The sequence below is a fragment of the Propithecus coquereli genome, unplaced genomic scaffold (genome assembly GCF_000956105.1).
Source record: "Propithecus coquereli isolate 6110/MARCELLA unplaced genomic scaffold, Pcoq_1.0 Scaffold98, whole genome shotgun sequence".
NCBI classification, from domain to species: domain Eukaryota; kingdom Metazoa; phylum Chordata; class Mammalia; order Primates; family Indriidae; genus Propithecus; species Propithecus coquereli.
In genome coordinates this window covers 5,936,106-5,954,210 of record NW_012156173.1, presented here as the reverse complement: position 1 = coordinate 5,954,210, position 18,105 = coordinate 5,936,106, and the positions used below count along the sequence as shown (strand labels likewise).

At 39.3% G+C, this 18,105-nt stretch overlaps 1 protein-coding gene across 2 annotated transcripts in view; it reads right to left on the bottom strand.

Moving 5' to 3' along the window:
* Positions 1 to 1,121: 1,121 nt before the first annotated feature.
* The window catches only part of PDE7B (phosphodiesterase 7B), a 356,282-nt gene continuing 339,298 nt past the window's right edge, over positions 1,122 to 18,105 (bottom strand). For both annotated transcript variants that reach the window (XM_012665196.1, XM_012665195.1), the window contains 5 exons: positions 16,867 to 16,958; positions 12,216 to 12,360; positions 10,398 to 10,494; positions 6,002 to 6,082; positions 1,122 to 2,399 (listed from right to left, as the gene is read on the bottom strand). In XM_012665196.1, coding sequence (XP_012520650.1) covers positions 2,164 to 2,399; positions 6,002 to 6,082; positions 10,398 to 10,494; positions 12,216 to 12,360; positions 16,867 to 16,958 — 651 coding nt within the window. In that variant the 3' untranslated portion in view covers positions 1,122 to 2,163. The remainder of the gene's footprint in view (positions 2,400 to 6,001; positions 6,083 to 10,397; positions 10,495 to 12,215; positions 12,361 to 16,866; positions 16,959 to 18,105) is intronic.

The window sequence follows — 18,105 nt, the reverse complement described above, 5'->3', positions numbered from 1 at the left end:
CCTTGCCGAGCTGAGAGCTTCAGAATATTAAAGTGACAGAGAAGCATTTGTCGGTTCATAGCGATTACAGAAAAAAAAAAGTTAGTGTTCAGTTTCCACAACCTCCCTTCTCACCCATATCAATTTCAACTTATCATTCACCCATTTCATAAGATCTTCACACTTCACACTTTCTTCAGTACCATCTGACAATCTCTCCTACTTTAATGAAAATACAGCCAACTTTCCAAAATTTCCCCTAAACCTTAATTCTGCAAGCCTCAGTCTCTCTATAGGAACTTATTACGGGCCAGTCAAATGTTTGACATTTCATTTGTATGTTAGGAGGAAAAAACCCCAAACCAGTTGCACTTAGGAAATGAGAACCACCTGTTATTCTACCAGTTTGAGAAACAGCTGATAGTGGCAGAAACAGTCATTCTCCCACTACTGCACAGCTGAAGGTTAAAAGAAAGGGGCGTCAACAATGTCTGTCTAACATTAGTTATGTTAAAACTTCTAAAGAAAAGGTTCAATGCACAGCGAGTAGCAGCCTAGAGAAGAATGCTGTAATGAATTGATTTTATGGCCAAGTGTCTGCAGAAAAAATGGCAACAAAATTCCAAGGTGACATTGCCAGCTAAGCCATAATTAACCACAATGACCTGCCAGGAAGGTAAAGTCTGTCATAAAACTGAAATATTTTCTTGACTTAAATAATATTAACTTCAGCTAAACAATTGGCTAGTTGTTCACATGAAGTTAAGGAAAAAGAAAAATCCAGTTACCATTAACACCAAAGAAATGCACGCCAACCATAAACCAAAGGTCCTTTGGTACTGTAGCCAGAACAGACAACTGTGTGGCGTGGGAGCAGGGAATTCCCTGATGGGTAGAGGACAGGGCCATAGTAGGTTTTTGAGACCTGCTATGTCTCCCGTGAGGCTGACGCACCACCATGTTCCGTAATAAGAGTCACAAAAACACAAGCTTATCAGCTGGTTTGTTAAAACACCTCTGCTGTGTTGAAAAGTGACTGATTCAGACTTGCTGAAGGGTCTCATTAATCTGAGGAAACGATGCTTAGTGTCACAGATTAAACACTATGGTCTCGAGCGGAATGCGTGTGAAGTTTCCCAAAATGTTTCCTTGACTTTATTCAGTTTTGGTTTGTGACCTTAGCTGGAAAACATAAAGATGGACATGGGATGGCAGTTCGGAAAGATTATCTGTGAGGATTTAAGTTGGGCAGCTTTCAGAAGATGAAGGGTGTTTAAAGTTAAGGCCTTTATCTGCAAACAACAGTATATTAATAAACTCTATACCATATTTACAAATGCATTCTCTTGTATTAAAACTAACAGTATTCTGTTCACAGTGCCATTGTTTATACAGGTAGCAATCCCATAATACTCATGTATTTTGGCATGGGAATCAGTAGCGCTTGGTATTTACAGAAAATGTACATGTGCGAATATAAACATGTCACTGAATCCATTATAGACAGATCGGCTAACGGTGCAAAGGAATGAACTGTACAGCACCTTCCCCTCGGGTCGGATAGGAAACGTGGTTTCTGAAATTGAGAAGATGCCGAATCTCTGCCCCAAAGTGGCATAAAGTCCATAACAAAACAATGCACCCCTTGTTCAAGTTTGGGTACATTGAGTAATCTCGGTCCAGAGTTTTAGATCCATTGTCTACTGCATAAAATACAAAAGTTAAAAAGATTCATTATTATTTTTTATAATAATTATTATTAAAATAGAAGGTACTTTCTCTCGCGCTCTCGTTTGTGCTCTTGCACTTAAGACCGATATCCTCGGAGTTCCAAATATGCTGGTGTTTTCGTCATGCAGCTCAGCAGTCAGATGGCAAACAAGAAAGTGCTCTGGCCTCGGGAACTGCTGCCTGTCACAGTGTGACCCAGGGCCATGAGGGACATGGCAGAAGCACCTCTTTCTCACTCCCAGTCTTCTCCTGGGGGGCGCCCTGCCCGTGGGATCAGCCCCCACGTCACTGAACGGAGTTGCTCCTGTCGGCAGCTAACGCCGAGGTGACAAATGGCTTCTGTACACTTGCGGAAAGGAGGGGAGGCAGGCGAGTAGGAGGAGGGCGGCATTCAAAGAGCCCCAGGCCACAACCCAGAGGAGAGTCCTTCCTCGGAGCGGCGGGTCAGGCTCCCTACGGGGTGTCGCCTTCCGTCGCAGCCTGCGCCTCATTCTCAGTCCCGGGGCCTGCGTGGTCGTGGCCGGGGCCGCTGCCACTACTGCCCCTGCTCCTGCGCTGCCTGGGCGACAGGCTCTTCCACTGGGCTTTGTTGTGCGCCAGGTGGCTCAGCATGTTCTCCGACAGCGGGCTGTTCCCGGTGAAACGGGCCCATTCCCGGAAGAGCGGCTCCACGATGTAGGTCATGAAACCTGGAACGGGCAAGGCCAAAGTCGTCACCGAAGGGCAGGAAACCCAGTTCCTCCTCCCCCGCAAACGCCACGGGGGACCCGCTGCGTACTGGGCTCCCCGGGTATGAAGGCAAACGAGATAGGGTCACTGTCTTCAGTCTGGGAGCATAAAATATGTCACCTTCGTCTTGTCACTTAACCTCTTTGTGCCTGAGTTTCCTCATTTGGAAAAAGGAGCTAAAGAAAGCACTAAACCCATAGGGTTGTCCTGACAATTAAATGTCTTAACATATGTAAAAACACGTTTGGAAAACTCCTGGCACATACTAAACACCCAGTAAGTATTGGCTATTATTATTTGCAGAGGGAGAAAGACACATAAATAAAAAAGTAAAGAGAAAGAAGTCTGCTGGAACTAAGGAAGGCAGGAGGGAGAGGAGAGGAACGAGCCCATGAGGTCAGGAGGGGACATCTCACAGACTCTGACCATCTGAAGATTTTGTACACTTGCCCTGTAGAATACTTTTTTCCCCCAAGATTATCATTTTATAGCCATATCTTGCTTTCAGTTATATTAAACAACTAGGTTTAAATAAAATTCATTCATTTTCAGTACAGATTTTTACCTGTCTTAAAGTCCTACTTTAGTGACCAGATAAGATAGTTCGATATTAGACTTCTTCGTTAGTATGTCTGTTCTCTTATATATTTAAGATTTGCTGTTTTCTAATCATGTTTTGCTGTTAATGTGCTTTCGACATTAGACATGATTTGTTAAGCAAAGATAACTTTCAGTGTAGGCCAGAATTGTTGGAAATCATCACAAACTTGCACTTATTTAGGTTTTTAATTGTATTTTCTTGAAATGTAGATGTGGAGAGAAAAGGCAAATGCTTTTCAGCATAACAAAAATTTCCAACAACTAACCCTGTATGTTTACAGGCATGTGAATTATAAGGCTTCATTTGATTTTTTTTTTTTGGACAAATAACCAACACCTGGCCTTTGAGGATACTAATAGAGATGGAAAAAGGATGCAGCAATGTAAAATGTTATTATACATTTCTGCATGATCTCATCTTATGTGAAATATGATTTAAACATCATGAGATTGTTTTAGAGAACATGAACCTGAGGGGGAAAGTTAAGCCTGTGACTTTATGTCTGTATCTGGCATTTTGACAAGATTACCTAGGGAGTCAGCAAGTAAGGATGTCACATTTTGCTTGCTATTCTTGAATGTTCTTTACTCCTTCACAATCTCCATATCTAATTTCTAATATCATTCAACTTAAAAGAAATTAGATATTAGATATCTAAAAAGATACTTTGCAAAATTATATTATTCTAAAGCTCAAAGGGTGAATATTTGTCAAGTGTATCTAAGTTTAAAAAGGTTACAAAGCCAACATTTTAAAGATCTAACACTTAAAAAATGAACTCATTTTCTTCCTGAAGTTACCCTGGAGTTATACATCTGTATTTAGACTTATCAGACGTATAAAGACTTGTGATGCTAGTTAGGAAAGCGATTTTAAAGGCTGAGTAGACACCATGAAGCAGTTTTCCAAAGGAAGGAAGGCTCCTGCATCCTCAGGTTTGGGAGCCTGTTCCAGCAGTGTGTTGTGCCGACCTCTCTCCTCATGGGATGAGCTGACTTGGCTGGGAATTGTCCCCCTGGAGAGGTGGGAGTGGGGACAGGGAGGAATGGTGGCCTCAGAGTACACAAGGATTGAAGGAAATCCTCTTTCTCTTCAGCTTTCTATCGATTTCACCAATTAGAGATTCATTTGATGTAATATTTTCTTTTTAAAATTCAGAATTGGTGGAGAGAGGGGAGGGGAGGAGGAAGAGCAGGGATATTAAGCCCCAGTTCCACTTGGGTAAATATGAATTACTGAAACAGAAAATCAGATCTAAGCCTGAGAAAGGCACTCAGAAAATTCTCATTTTGGATTGAGAAAGGAAAAAGAGAGGGAAGATTTTCACTCAGAGTGAGGCAGGACACAGGCAATAGCTGCATTATTTAAGATCCACTAGAAAAATTGTTGTCTGGGGGGCTAAAGCCTGCAGAATCCATCAGACTCTGATTAACTCTTTGGGTTTTTCCAGTTTAGCCCGATCTAACATGCCACCATACTTCCCAACCCTGGACATTTAAGAGCTGGCAGATGTGGAACAGAGGTAGAAAACGATTTATGTACTGAATTGTTTGATAATCACCTTCTCTTTCTCTTTATTATTGGTGTGCTGGTGTAGCATCCATGGGATTTCTCTATTTACTCAACTCCCAACCCGTTTTTAAAAGAGGTATCTATGGCAACCACATTTTTCTGAGCTGAAAATCAGGACATATCTGACAAAATAAGTGTGTTCTCATGACAACAACAGGACAGAATCTCTGAAATCAGGTCTGTCTTGCAAATCCAGGTTGTGTGCTTAACAATGTGAATGCTTTCGTTTGGGGGGTCCAAAATGTCATTAACAGTTGCCTAGCAAATTTCTTTCCAGCCAGAGCTTAATACAGTGAGTCTCAGGGTTAGGACTTTGGTCAGCGTCTAATTTTCAATCACATCTGCAGAACCTCCACAGCTAAAGCAACTAATAGGACAGAACTGGGTCCAACGAGGCTGAGGCTGAGGCTGATTTCTGTTGCTGCTGCTCCCGCCTCCAAAATCCCCAGCAATTCTGAATCATCATTGGTCCTGGGTTCTATTTTTTTTATTACTCTCCCCTACTTTGGGGTGGAGGAATTGGCTTAATTGCGAAGACAACATAACAACATTGAGGACAATTTGGAAAAAAATGAATGCTCAATTATCTCATAATTCCAACACACTTATTTTAATATTCGTATATTCCATTCAAATTGTTGTAGCTAGATTTATTTTGTCCCTATATCCTGAAGATGATTTTATGACTACTTTTTGGGACTGTGGGTTAGATTTGACCCTCAGTGATTGTAGGTATAGCATGCTAACTTGCTCAGGTTTTCTTAATTTTCAGTTTATCTTTTCAAATTCCTCCTTTCCTCTCGTTAAACCTTGAGCGTTGCAGAGGGCTGTAGCACAGTGATTGCATTCAGTTGTCTGAAGTCTGTGCAAACAGATAAAAAATATGAACTGGTACATGTCAGGGCCAGAGCTTATAAGGAAAAGAGTTAAAGTTCTGAGTTTTGTTTCAATGGAAGGGAATTGCAAGGAAAAGAAAGGCTTGCTTTAAATGTAGATGGAATTGGTGGAGTGTTTTAAGTTGTGATAGAAATTCTTACTGGAGTAAAACTATTTCCTCCACTAAAGTGCCTAAAATTTCTACATTTTGATTTGCTTAATGATCTTATGCATAACTCAATTAGATGAAGTAATAATTATTCTGAATGCACTGATATCACACTTTAACCGATAACAAAGCTTTCATACTATTTTTCACAATTTCTCAATTGGTAATTACCTAGTAGACTAGTCATAATTAAAGTGTTTATCTGCACTTAGCTGGTCAAAGGGACATTGATTAAATCTCCATTGTTGATCTTTCGAAAGCTGGGTGTAGATCTTCTTTTCTTTGTGACTCCTATCAGAGGTGCCAAAACCATTCATTTAAAATTGATATTAAATCCAACTCACCAATTTGTATACTGGGGATTGAATCTTTCTGTTGATTACAAAGAGGACTGATTTCCAGTTCAAATTTCTGTTCAAGTTCACCTAAGATGGAAGAAAAAGAAATACATTGGTAATCTAGAATTTATAAAGTGAGTATTAATAGTTTTAATGACCTAGTTGGAAGAAGTTATTTTGGGAATTTATGTTCCCTGTTGTGTTATCATTAGGAATCCTTTAGCACTTACTTGTTTTGCCTTACTCTGGTAGCTTTCATGAAAATTTAAAATACCAGATTGCCAATGGACATTTATAATAGGCTCATTGTAAAAAGGTGTGCTCTGAGACAAGAATAAACTTTTGAACAAGATCTATAAAAATAAGAAAACAACGAATAGGAAATTTCCTAACATGAAATGGAAGTTCTGTCTTTAAGTTACAGGTTAAGAACACAGGTTTTATCCTCCCCCGATCCCGTTTTCTGCTTTCACAATGCCTGACCTTAGTCTGGTTTCACCTGAGGACAACCAGGAATAATGAGTAGGGAGGAAATGGGGTAGAAGGACTAGAAAGATCTCATTTGAGCAGGATCTCTGTCTGTAGCTACAAAATTAATCAGAAATAAGAGTTCGGTATCTTTCGCTTTGATTCCTTAGCATTTTACCTAATGTAACTGAAGGGTAAAAAAAGTATAAAGGTTAGAGCGATATTTCTTTTTAATGCCTTTGTCAGCTAGAAGACCAAAGGAGAAATGCATCATGCGAAGCAAAATACTTTATCAGTCCTTCCTGAGGGTAAAAAATCATGGGTAGTTTTTGAGTTGGAAAAACAATCTGATTAATCAGTGGAGAAGCTAGTGCTCAGAAACATTAGCTAGGTTCATGGTTGTGAGTCTATTCCCCTACACTAGAAGAGAGAAAAATATAACATTTATATAGTGCTTACTTACTATGTACCAGGCACTGTTCTAAGCATCTTACATATGTTAATTAATTTAATCATTATAACAACCTCATTATAGTCCCCATTTTACACATGAGGAAATTGAAACACAGGGAAGGTACGTTAACCTGAGGTCACACGGCTAGGAAAGGGGGGAACCTGGATTCCAACCTAGGAAGTTTGGCTTCAGGAAGTTTGCACTTAACCACTGACCTAGAATCCCAGAGAGGCCATACTTCTGTCATTTTTTTTAAAACTGTAGCCATGCCTCCTGTGGTCTCTTGTGCCCTGGTGATTTTCAAGACTGATGCAAAGAAATTGCTCTGGCTTAACCTGAGGAGTTCAGGGAAGCCTGCTGCATTGGCTCTCCAAGTCCAGGTGATCATAACCTTCTCAGGGAGGGCAGGACACTATTTAATATTCAAATGGATTTTCCCAAAGCTGCTGCTTCTCCTCACCTCCATATTTCTGTTAACACTTTGAAGGAGTCATCTTTGATTTCTCCCTTCTCTCCACCCTCCATCTTGAGGCATCGATCCTGTTTCTTCCTCTTCTGGAATACCTTATTTTCCCCTTTTCGTTCTGCCTGACCCTGGATTTGTTTCATAATAATCCATTCTTAATTTTTACTTCTTAGCTAGTTTTCTTCCTCCAGTTTTTCTTCCACTTCAGCTATATACGTTGCCCCAAATGCACTTTCTAAGAAGGCTCCCATTGTCATGTTCTCTATTTTAGCCTTGTGTCCAGGAGGCGCCACATCCTCTCGTTCCTACCTTCTATGAGACTGAGCTGGTCTACAAAGCAGGGTGTGTCCCTACCTCGGTGCTTTCCTAGTTCCCTCTGTCTAGGCCAGTGCTGTCCAACAGGACTTTCTGCAATGATGGAGAGGTTCTCTGCATTGCCCACTATGGTAGCCCCTTGAAATATGATGAATAAAACTGAGATGCTACACTTTTCATTTTATTAAATTTTAATTCATTTAAATTTAACTGGCCACATGTTCCTCGTGGCTTTTGTACTGGAAAGTGTGGAACAGGAAACATCCTCAGTACCCGGCTCAGATCCCACTGTGCTCAGCACTAGGTCTTCTATGACCTCTGTCACTGGAGGTCTTCCAATCAGATCATTTGTTCATTCACTCATTCAACAAAATTTATAAAGGGCTTATATGTTTCAGATACTTTGCTAATCAATGTAGAGAATACAAAGAGGAAAATCGCATAGTTTCTTTCCTCCAGAAACTTTACTGATTACTATTTTGAGAGCACAAAGCATAAATGAACTGTACTTGTGTGTATCCATCATAACATCCCCAGCGGGGCTTTGTACATCGGAAAATCACAGTTTTGCTGAGGATTAGACAAGGCTGGAAGCAGATGTTCAATAAAAGCTTCTGGGAAACTAGGTTGATTGAGACAACATCAATCTGTCATTACCAGGGACAGGAATTCTACTTTTTTAAGATGTTGGGGTTGGGGGAGGAAGGCACATGGTGTTTGGAATCCTAATCTCTGATCTGAGAATATAACAGTTTTCCTAATTCATGGGCTCTCATCTTCCTTTCTCCCTATGCACTTAGTCTTGATTGTAAAGGTTTTTCTTTGCTCAACATCATAAATCATATTAAAGATACTTTGTCCAGGACTGTCAGTAGTTGGTGGAAGCCTGTCTGCCAGGAGCAGGCTGGAATGACCGGGAATTTTAGTCCAAATCCTAAACTGAAAGCCAGAATAAGATTAATCAAAATGATACAAGTCATCCTTAAAGAATTAAAAAAAAATAATTCAGTAAGGAGGACAGGCAGTTTGGATGACCAGAGAGTCTGATCTTCTCTTCTTATTAATCAAATGGGCAGAACTTCTGCTAGATCATAAGGTTATTAAACCAAAAGGACTCGATCTGCCCTCTCTATTCTCCTTCCTCTGCCAGGAGACATGCCAGAGAAAAGTGTATGGAAGCTCATCTTCAGTGATCAGAGTTACAAATGTTCTAGGTTTTTCATCTTATAATGCTGCACATGCATATATCATTAGGACAACAGCAAGTTTTTGCAAAGAGGTCTTATAGGTGAACCTTCTTGGTTGATGCCATTTACTTAGTTAACAACTTTGATTTACTAACTCTGTGGGTCTTAACTCTCTTCCCAAGTGACATGCCCCAACTTGCTCAGAATCCAAATAAGGTTCAAGATGAGTAAATAAAAGGCTTGGACTGTAGTTGATACCCACAATAGCATATGACTGAGTCAAAACCAAGCGGGAAAGAGCAGAATCTTTTCTCGGTCCCATTGTCTGATTTCTGAGGATGGAGATCCTAGCCTTTCTCTTGCTGTGCTATTTCAGTATTTTACAAATCACACAATAAAGAAAGTATCATATCTAATTTAGAACCTCCTTGCTCTGATTTCACCATATATCCTTTTGTGTTGTCCTCAGTGGAGATTTTATATCATGGACAACTAGAACTGATCTTTAGATTTCTCACCACTCGCACTTAATTCAAGTGAAATTACACAGAGCTGTAGGAGTTACGTGAGCACTTTTATTCTGAGAGAAAGAGACGGTAAGCAGAACCTTCTGGCCCCACATGAACTCAATCAATTCTTTTTCTGTTTTTGGGGCTATCATGGTGTCATTGACACATCTTTCAATCAATGGAGGCTCCTCCAAAAGGCTTGCTGTTGCTAGTTGACCTCCCCACAGAGCTGGTATGTGGGACACTTCAAGCTTTATTTGTTCTCAGCCTCTCAAACCTGATCCTGTCACTAGCAAGAGGGCAGCACTGATGCCTGAACAAACATCCTGAACACTGAAACCAAGCCTGAAGAAACAAGGCTGTATTTAAAGGCCGATATCCCACCCAACGTCAAGGTCCTGCTTGCTAATTCATTGCCTTATTTCTGAATGAGGGTAATCTTTTAAAAATTATACCCTAATTCAGGGCCATTTGTCTTTTTGCAGCAAAATTCTCTACCTCACTGTGGAAACTCTATTTGAAAGGATGAACTCAATTTTTGGTCAGCTGGGTCCAATTTCATTATTAACTTTGTTTAAGAAAGCGAGGAGAAGGAACACAAAAGGAGTCCAAGTCCTTCTGTCAGAGTGGAAAACATTGACCTCAAACAGCATTTAGCGCTTAGGCTGTGCTCAGCTCGTTAACATGAAGGTCAGAGTAAAAATCAAACTGTCCCTCACATTGGTGTATACACAGAGCAAAGCCATATAGATTTATGTCCCACTTTGGCCCTTTTTTATTGTGCCTCATTGCTACCTGTTTCCATAATAAGTCAACGTTATTTATTTTTAGATTTTTTTCCAAAAAAGGGTTGGTGGTTTGCAAGAGACTTAAAGAGAAAGGTTAGGATAATAAGAGTTGACGAAAGAACAAATGTCATGACAGATTAGCCATTTCCTGTTTTATTAGGATAAATGCCTGCAAGAAGGGGCAGTGAAATCTCAGCAGTTGGATCTCTACTGACCTTGCCTGTAGAATTCTTCACAGACCCTTTCACTCCATTGCTTGCTCATCTCCCAGATTCTACAAGGATTGCAAATGTCAGCGCACTTCAAGGCGATCTGAGAAATGACAGGGCAGGGAGAGGTTGTCAGAGGATGCTCCTTCAGTTGCAAATGCACCTTGAGCCAAAGGGGCTGTGAAGCCCGCCAGTCTGCCTCGTGGTACCAGGCCCATATTTACAGAGGGCCTCCCTGACATGCCTCTGCAGGAAACAGCACTTATTCACCACCACACAAAGCCTTCGTTCAGAATGCTGGCTTTACAGCAGTGAGAAGGAGGGAAGAGCCACAGTCCAAGGACATGGAGCTTCCTGGAGGAGACTTGGGTGGGCAGGCCAAAGAAAATCATGGCCTGGCTCCTTCTGCTGCCCCAGCCCTCACAGGCAGGGAGGCTGCAGGGGCCCCCTCGCCAGGCTCAGGTGAGATCATCTGGACCTCACTCTCACAGTAGCCACATTGACCGACTCCGTACATCACTTACATTATGTGTGTTGGCATTTATGTGCCTGTGTTTGTGTGTGTAAGCTCAGACTGCCAGCCAGGGAGCTAAGTCGTACCAATTTTGTTTGTACAGCTAAATCAGGGCCTTTGTGGCTAGCCTCATACGGGTCTGGATCTGGGATGTCAGCTTTTGTCAGTGATGATGACCCTAGGAGGGTAACCTTGAATTTCCAGAGAAGTTGCTTCTCCCTTTTAACCACCAACTGCTGCCAAGAGACCTGCCCACCAGCAATCTCCATTGTTTTGACCCAGTTCCTTGGGATCACAGAACAGCTAGCAATGGTGGGGTCTGGAAGAGCCTTGGATCATCTTAAGCTGCACATTTGGTTGTTTACATTTATTTCCTGGTTAATGAGGGTACGAGCACATGTTGGAGTAGGTAAGAGGCAGAAGTCCCTTCCAGGTTCTACCTTGAGGGATTCATTTGAATAGTAAGCCTTCCTTTGGAAGTGTAATTGTTCAAGGCCAAATCTTTCAACTACTTACAACTTGGCTTGAGTCACTCAGATCAGACACCTGGTTGATGTTTGTGGCGCTCAGCGACTAGAAGACTAGTTTGGGAAGAAAGGAGGAGGGGATCATAGTTCTACACCTGGGAGTAGGGTATTTCCTAGCAAGGATGGAACACTTTGGACAGCTACAGAGGGCAGCATGGAAGCCTGGAACAAACAAAAAAAACTGTACCAATGGCTTCTTGCCAGGGAGTAAAGCAGAAAGGGTTGGGCTTGATCTGATTCAATTCAATTCAATTCAACTTAAAATAATTTATTTATTGCTGCCCCACAATGGTAAGACGATAAAGACGTTTGAGCCTCAGATGAAAATAGTTTAGGTAGTAAAAGTAAGCAAAGCAGGGTTTGATTAAATACATTTCAGGTAAAGGAAGTCCACTTGTTTTTCAATTTTTGTTTGAACTATAATTAACATAAAATTTTTGTGTTACAGAGACGGTCTTTTTAAATCGCACAGGTATTACACTGGTCAATTTCACAGCAAGCCACAAAATGTGGTAGATCCAGTGTGGCTACTCCGTGGTAAAGCAGTTACCAAACGAGGAAAAATGAGATATTATCAACTTGCTGACATGAAACCCAGATTTTGCTTGCTTGTAAACCACTTAAAAATTTCATATATCTCAAAGCTTTTAATAAAATAGGTCACTGCTTTAACTTATACCATGGGAGAGATAACTCCTTCTCAAATGTGCTAAAATACTGATTATATCCGTAAGTGTTTTTACGCAGCAAGGATAATGGCAGTTAGTTGTTGTTATTGTTTACCTGAAGCATAAAGTGCCTGTCGTGTGCATCCTCCAGTCTTAAATCTTTATTGTGGAGGTGGGCTTTCAACCTGGTCAAAAATTCATTCTGCCTGTTGATGTCTGTTGCCAAGATCAAGGAGCCCAGCTGCTGTTCAATATCCTGTCTGCATCCACAGGAATGAAAGAGAAAAACACACACACAGAAAGCAAATCCCTTTGAGGAGGGTGATTGATTCTCTCACCATCAGGTGGCTCATACTCTCGTTTCTGCCTTTGATTCTGTTTATTACACAGGGTCCCAGCCCTGCACAGCCCACGAGCGAGTCTCTCTCCCACTGTCAGTTCTGTCCTTGGATGGGAGGTATGCCAAGAGCTGTGCAGGTGATTGAAACCTTGGGAGAACGAAGTTGTGGTAGCTTATACATTTCCCTGGTTCCTACGGCTAGAAAAACTAATGCATGCTTTAAGGAAGAGGACACAAAAAGACTCACAGAATCACAGGGGTTTGGGTTATGCTTTTAGAGGGTTCAAACATTAAGATTTGCATAGTGAGTGAAAATGCAAAATAGTAGAAATAGTCACGATGGGAGTAATAGTGAATGGTACTATGGGATGGAAAGATCCACCAACGAAACAGAATAGATCAGCAAAAAGCGATACTGGAACGTGAAAAAAAAAAAGGGTGATTAAGATGCCATTACAGACTAGTGGGTAAGAGATATGCTAGTCAACAAATGTTACAGGGAGAGAGACATATTTTGGAAAAATAAAGCAAGTTAGAGCTTTACCTCACATTTAGAAAGTAATCAATGGAAGGAAAGATTCATAATTACTTTTAAAATTCACCTTTAAAAATGAAATATATGTAAGTAGAGTGCATAGAGCATACGTACACATATATAAGATGAACATCTCATAATCACCACACAGGTCAAGAACATCTGCCTGTCTCACCACAATCCCGCTCCCCTTAATCCCTGAAGTAACCACTCTTTTGGTCTGTTTTAATCATTTTCTTGCTACTTATAATTTTATCACCTGTGCATACATGTCTAAACAATATGGTTTAACTTTCAGTTATATGGTATGTATTAGTTTGTAACTTGCTTCTTTAGCTTAACATTACGTTTTTGAAATTCATCCATGTTGATGTGAAGGCTGTAGTTCATCCATTTTCATTATTATATTGTATCCATTGCAGGACGATACTACAATGTGTTTATCTGTTCTGCAAATATCTTCTCGCATTCTGGCTTGTCTTTTCATTTTCTTTATGATGTCTATTGAGAAAAGGAAGTCTTAATTTTTAAAGTAGCTTAATCTAAAAATCTTTTTATTTATGGTTAGTTTAGATTTTTCTCCTATTTAAGAATCCTTCCCAGCTCTGATGAAAAAATTCCCCTACATTATATTTTAAAAGGTTCATAGTCTCACCGTTCACATTTTTTAAGCCACACATACATCTTTAATCCACTTCTGAACATTAAAAATAATTATGTGAAGCAGGGAATTCACAAAAAAAATACAAACTACTCTCAAAATATCAAGTGGTATTAAATATTCTTTGTATAACCCAAAGCAAATGAAAACAGCTATGTGATACTACTTCTCCATTTTTATTGGTAAGGATTAAAATTATCTATTAAATAATTCCCTGAATTAATGAATGACTGTAATACTTAATGTTGCTGATGGTGTGGAGAAAATAATTCCACTCCTTCTCTGTTAGTGAGAGTGTAAATTAGTACAATGTTTCTGGAGGATAATTTAGAACTTAGTCTTAAAAGCATTTGTTGAACATGAATAATTTGACCAACAGTTTATCTATAAATCTCTATTAACATGTTAGTAAAGATGTGTTACATGGATGTTTATTCTATTGTTTACAATAATTAAGCATTTTAGGGAAAAAATAATCACAAAAATTTATAAGGAGATTAGTTAAATAAACCATGGTACATTCATATTATATAATTATTAAATATGATGGTGTACAGCTATACTTATTGACATGGAAAAATGTCACGTTTTATTGTTGTGTTAAAAAACAGCATACAAAGCAGGTAAAGCATGATCTCTATGGTAACAGAAAATAAATTGGAAAAATATATAGCAGAATTATGGGTGATTTTTATTTCCTTCCTTATACTTCTTAATATTTATAAATTCTTTAAAAATATGAATTTATTAAATTTATAATCAGAAATATAACTATTTTGGTTAGGCAAAATGTTTTATGAATCAAATTAAAAAGTAAATAAAAACATCAAGTAATATTTAAGACATATAACAAATGGTTACTGTAGTTAATATACAAAGAGTTCTTACAAATGAATAACACTGATAGGAAAAGACCAAATATAAAAATTTGTTTTCTAAAGAAATAGCAATGCCCAGTAAATATATGAAAAATTTCAGTCTTAGTTGTAATTAAATGATGCATACTAATTCAATGAAAACCTCCATTTCTCTCTCTCTACATATATATATGTATATACTCACATATATGTGTCAAATTTGCAAATGTTTAAAAAAGATAATAAAGATAGAACAATTATGGTGATGGTGTATTGGTACATTTTCTTATAACCCAACAATGGGAATGCAGGTAGATACAAATTTTTGGAAAAACCACTTGGTAATATACAAGGATGTTAAAAATTCAGACCTTTCTGACTAATAATTTCTATCCACTAACATATTCTGAGAAAATAGAATATTTGAGTTTGGGATAAAAATATACATTTAAGAATGCTTGTTGAGCATAAATAATGGCAAAAATTTGGAAACTATCTAAATTCCCAATGATAAGCGATAGTTGCATATATTTTGGCACAGTAATGCCATGTAGCCAATAAACTGATTTTAATTTAAGTAACAGGCTTAATGATACGGAAAAAAGCCTTTATAGCAAATGAAAAATGTCAGGACATAACTACAAGATAGGTCTCCCATTTTGTTAAAATACAGTCGTATTGAAAAAAGCCTAAAAGGAAATATACCAGCTGGGTTAACATGAATTATTCCTGGATGGCAGGATTACCAGTAATTTTAGTTTTCTTCTTCATATCAGGTTGAACTGTATGAAACTGCCAATAGTCTGTGGTTTTTGACCCTCAAAAATAGCAATTTCGTAAGGTTCAAACTAATACCTTTCTCAGTTTTCCTTAGTTTCTACCGTTAACCTGTCTTACTTTTAAAAATCAGAAAAAGGACTGTAAAGTATTTACATGAGGATGATGTAATGCATGGCGTAATAATGATGATGATAGCTTTTGTTACAAAGTCCTTTTGCTTATATTATTGCATAACGATTATTCTAGCAAAAGCAATTTATAACACTGTGTTCCACAAAGTGACTTAAAAAATTATGGCATTTTGATTTGGAATCCATAGAGATGAAAGAAGTTTTTTAGGAAATGAATACTAACCGATCAACCAACAGGATGAATGCAAACAATAAAGGGGACAAGCCTGGCCGCCCCAGTCCCTCCTCCCATTTTTCTTGCATTTTCTTCTTTTCTGTCCTCACTATTCTTCCTTCTCTTCTCTATTTTCCTTTTTTAATTTGTCCCTCCCACTCAACTCCTCTTTTCTCCTTCTGACTTGATTTCTTGTTCTAGTTTTTAGTTCTTTTTACATTTAATCCTTTCAATCTTTGCAACTTAATATTCTAGTAAAAGGCACAGGTTTTTACTCCATGCACAAGGACTGGTTTTATTTAGTTCCAGGACAAAAAGTTATCAGAACTGAAGTTCCTCCTGCAAATTCCACATTCCTTTGGGTGCATGAGATAGTATCAGAGGGCCAAGAATAAACCTACAACCCTGGAGCATACTGCTTGTTTTATGGAGAGATACCACTTGGTCCTTGACTTCAAGTTATGTATGTACTTGTCATTAAGAAGGATGCAGCAATTTATTTACTCCTTTTAGCTGGGTTCCTTGGGTTCTGAACATTTTCCATTTTCATTAAACAGATTGCAATTAGTAATGGCTTTGGAACACGTGTAGCAGCTAACTTGGGGCCATGAGGAAAATGAGGCAATGGCGTTGGATTTAGCAGGACTTGGCCTACACAAGGGGGTAATGAACTGTGAACCAGGAAACTAGTGTTTCCCCTTCTGTTTAAAGCACAAGAGACATAGGTAAACTAATCATGAAAAAATTGCTGGGATCAATTCAAGTATTTAACAAATGACACTTTAGAAAAGAATTTCTGACTTCTAATTTGCTAAGACTGGCAATTACAAAACACATTTTATCGGAGTAGTTTTAAATCTAGCTTGAGAACTCCTACGTTACCTCTTGACAAATATTTATTATTTGGATCTACATGGGAGAACAATTTTGCTAACTTAAAGGATGGGAATTTGGCAAAGCAGAGTGTTGATGCTGAAGAGTGAAAACTGAGAGCTGTTTATTGTCCCTTTTCCTGACTTCAAGTCATTGACTGTCCAAGGCCCTTTCAAAGCACACAGAGAGATTCTGGTTTCCGGGTTGCTGTAACCGACACCAGATCTCCTCTGATAGACAGACATCCCAATGCAGGCAGGAAGCACAGCCGGCTGGCTCCTTGCCATTCGTGCAGGGGGTCCCAGGCAGGCCCTAGAGAAAGTGGCTTATCTTTACTGCGTGCTCATCAGTGTGTTTCATCTTGGTGGCACTTACGTCATTTCCTTCGGCAAGTGAGCAAGAAGCCTTGATTCTCGAAGCATACCAATCGTAGATCGCCAGTGGTGATTCTCCAGCACAGACATATTCTGGAAAGAAAGAAGGAAAAAAAAGCTATAAACAAGAGGGAAGCCAGATATTGATCTTTCATGCTGAACACAGCTCCGCTGAGGCCAGCCTTTTCTCTCCAGCCACTTCGTACCTGATGACACAGAAACAGACTAGAAAAGAAACACAAGATAAAACTACCACCAGGTCTACCGTCAAGGCCACGATGAGAGTGGGAGAGTGGCAGGACCTGGGCTGACCCCCTGCTGCGGGGGTGAGTGACGATCTACTTCCAGCATCACTCACTCCTGCTTCTGCCCCTGTTTTCAATAGCTTGGCAAGGCAACGCTAAATGTAGATGAAAGAAAGCAAAGCAGTTAAAAATATGTAGTAATGGATACCATGGTGCTATAGTCAAAACGTAATCCAAGATTATACTACCAACCTGAACAGAGGCAGGCTTCACAACCTCTGGTCTAATCTGCTACCCTGACGATTGCTTCTCAACACTGATAAGAACCTCTTTAATCCAAACCACCATGGAGTTGGTGAAACATTCAGACTCATGAATCCCAGCCATTATGGTTTTGATTTAATGGGTTTGTGGTGATTAATTCTTAGGTACACTACAGCTTGAGAACTACTATCCTGGAGTCAGCTCTGTCAATAACTTCATGATCAGTATATTGGCATTTAGCCCATTAGGTCTATGAGTTGGAATCTACAATTGCTTCCTTGTTCAATTATCTTAGTATTTCTCCCCTTGCGGGAACCTCTATTATGTTCAGTCTCCTTTGACTTTGCTGCTATTTTAAATATGCTTATTATCTGAACATTTAACCATTTCAGTGATGAATATTTCTTATACTCCACTGTGTTTTTTTCTAATTAGCAAATAGTATAGCTTTATCATTGACTTCATACATACAAAAGAGAACCCATCTCAAGCTCGGGCAGTTTTTTTGCTTTATTTTCTTATTTGTTTATTTCTTCTTTTTATTTTTATTTCATTGTATTATGAGGGTATAAACATTATGGTTACACTTTATGTCTTTGCCTCACCCAAGTGCGGGTTAAAGGCATGCCCTTCCCCCCTACTGTGCTCCCCGTGTCCTTTAGTTGCGGATTTACCACCCCTCCCAAATCCCCCTAATCCCTGGAGAGTATTTTTGCCATGTGATCACCATT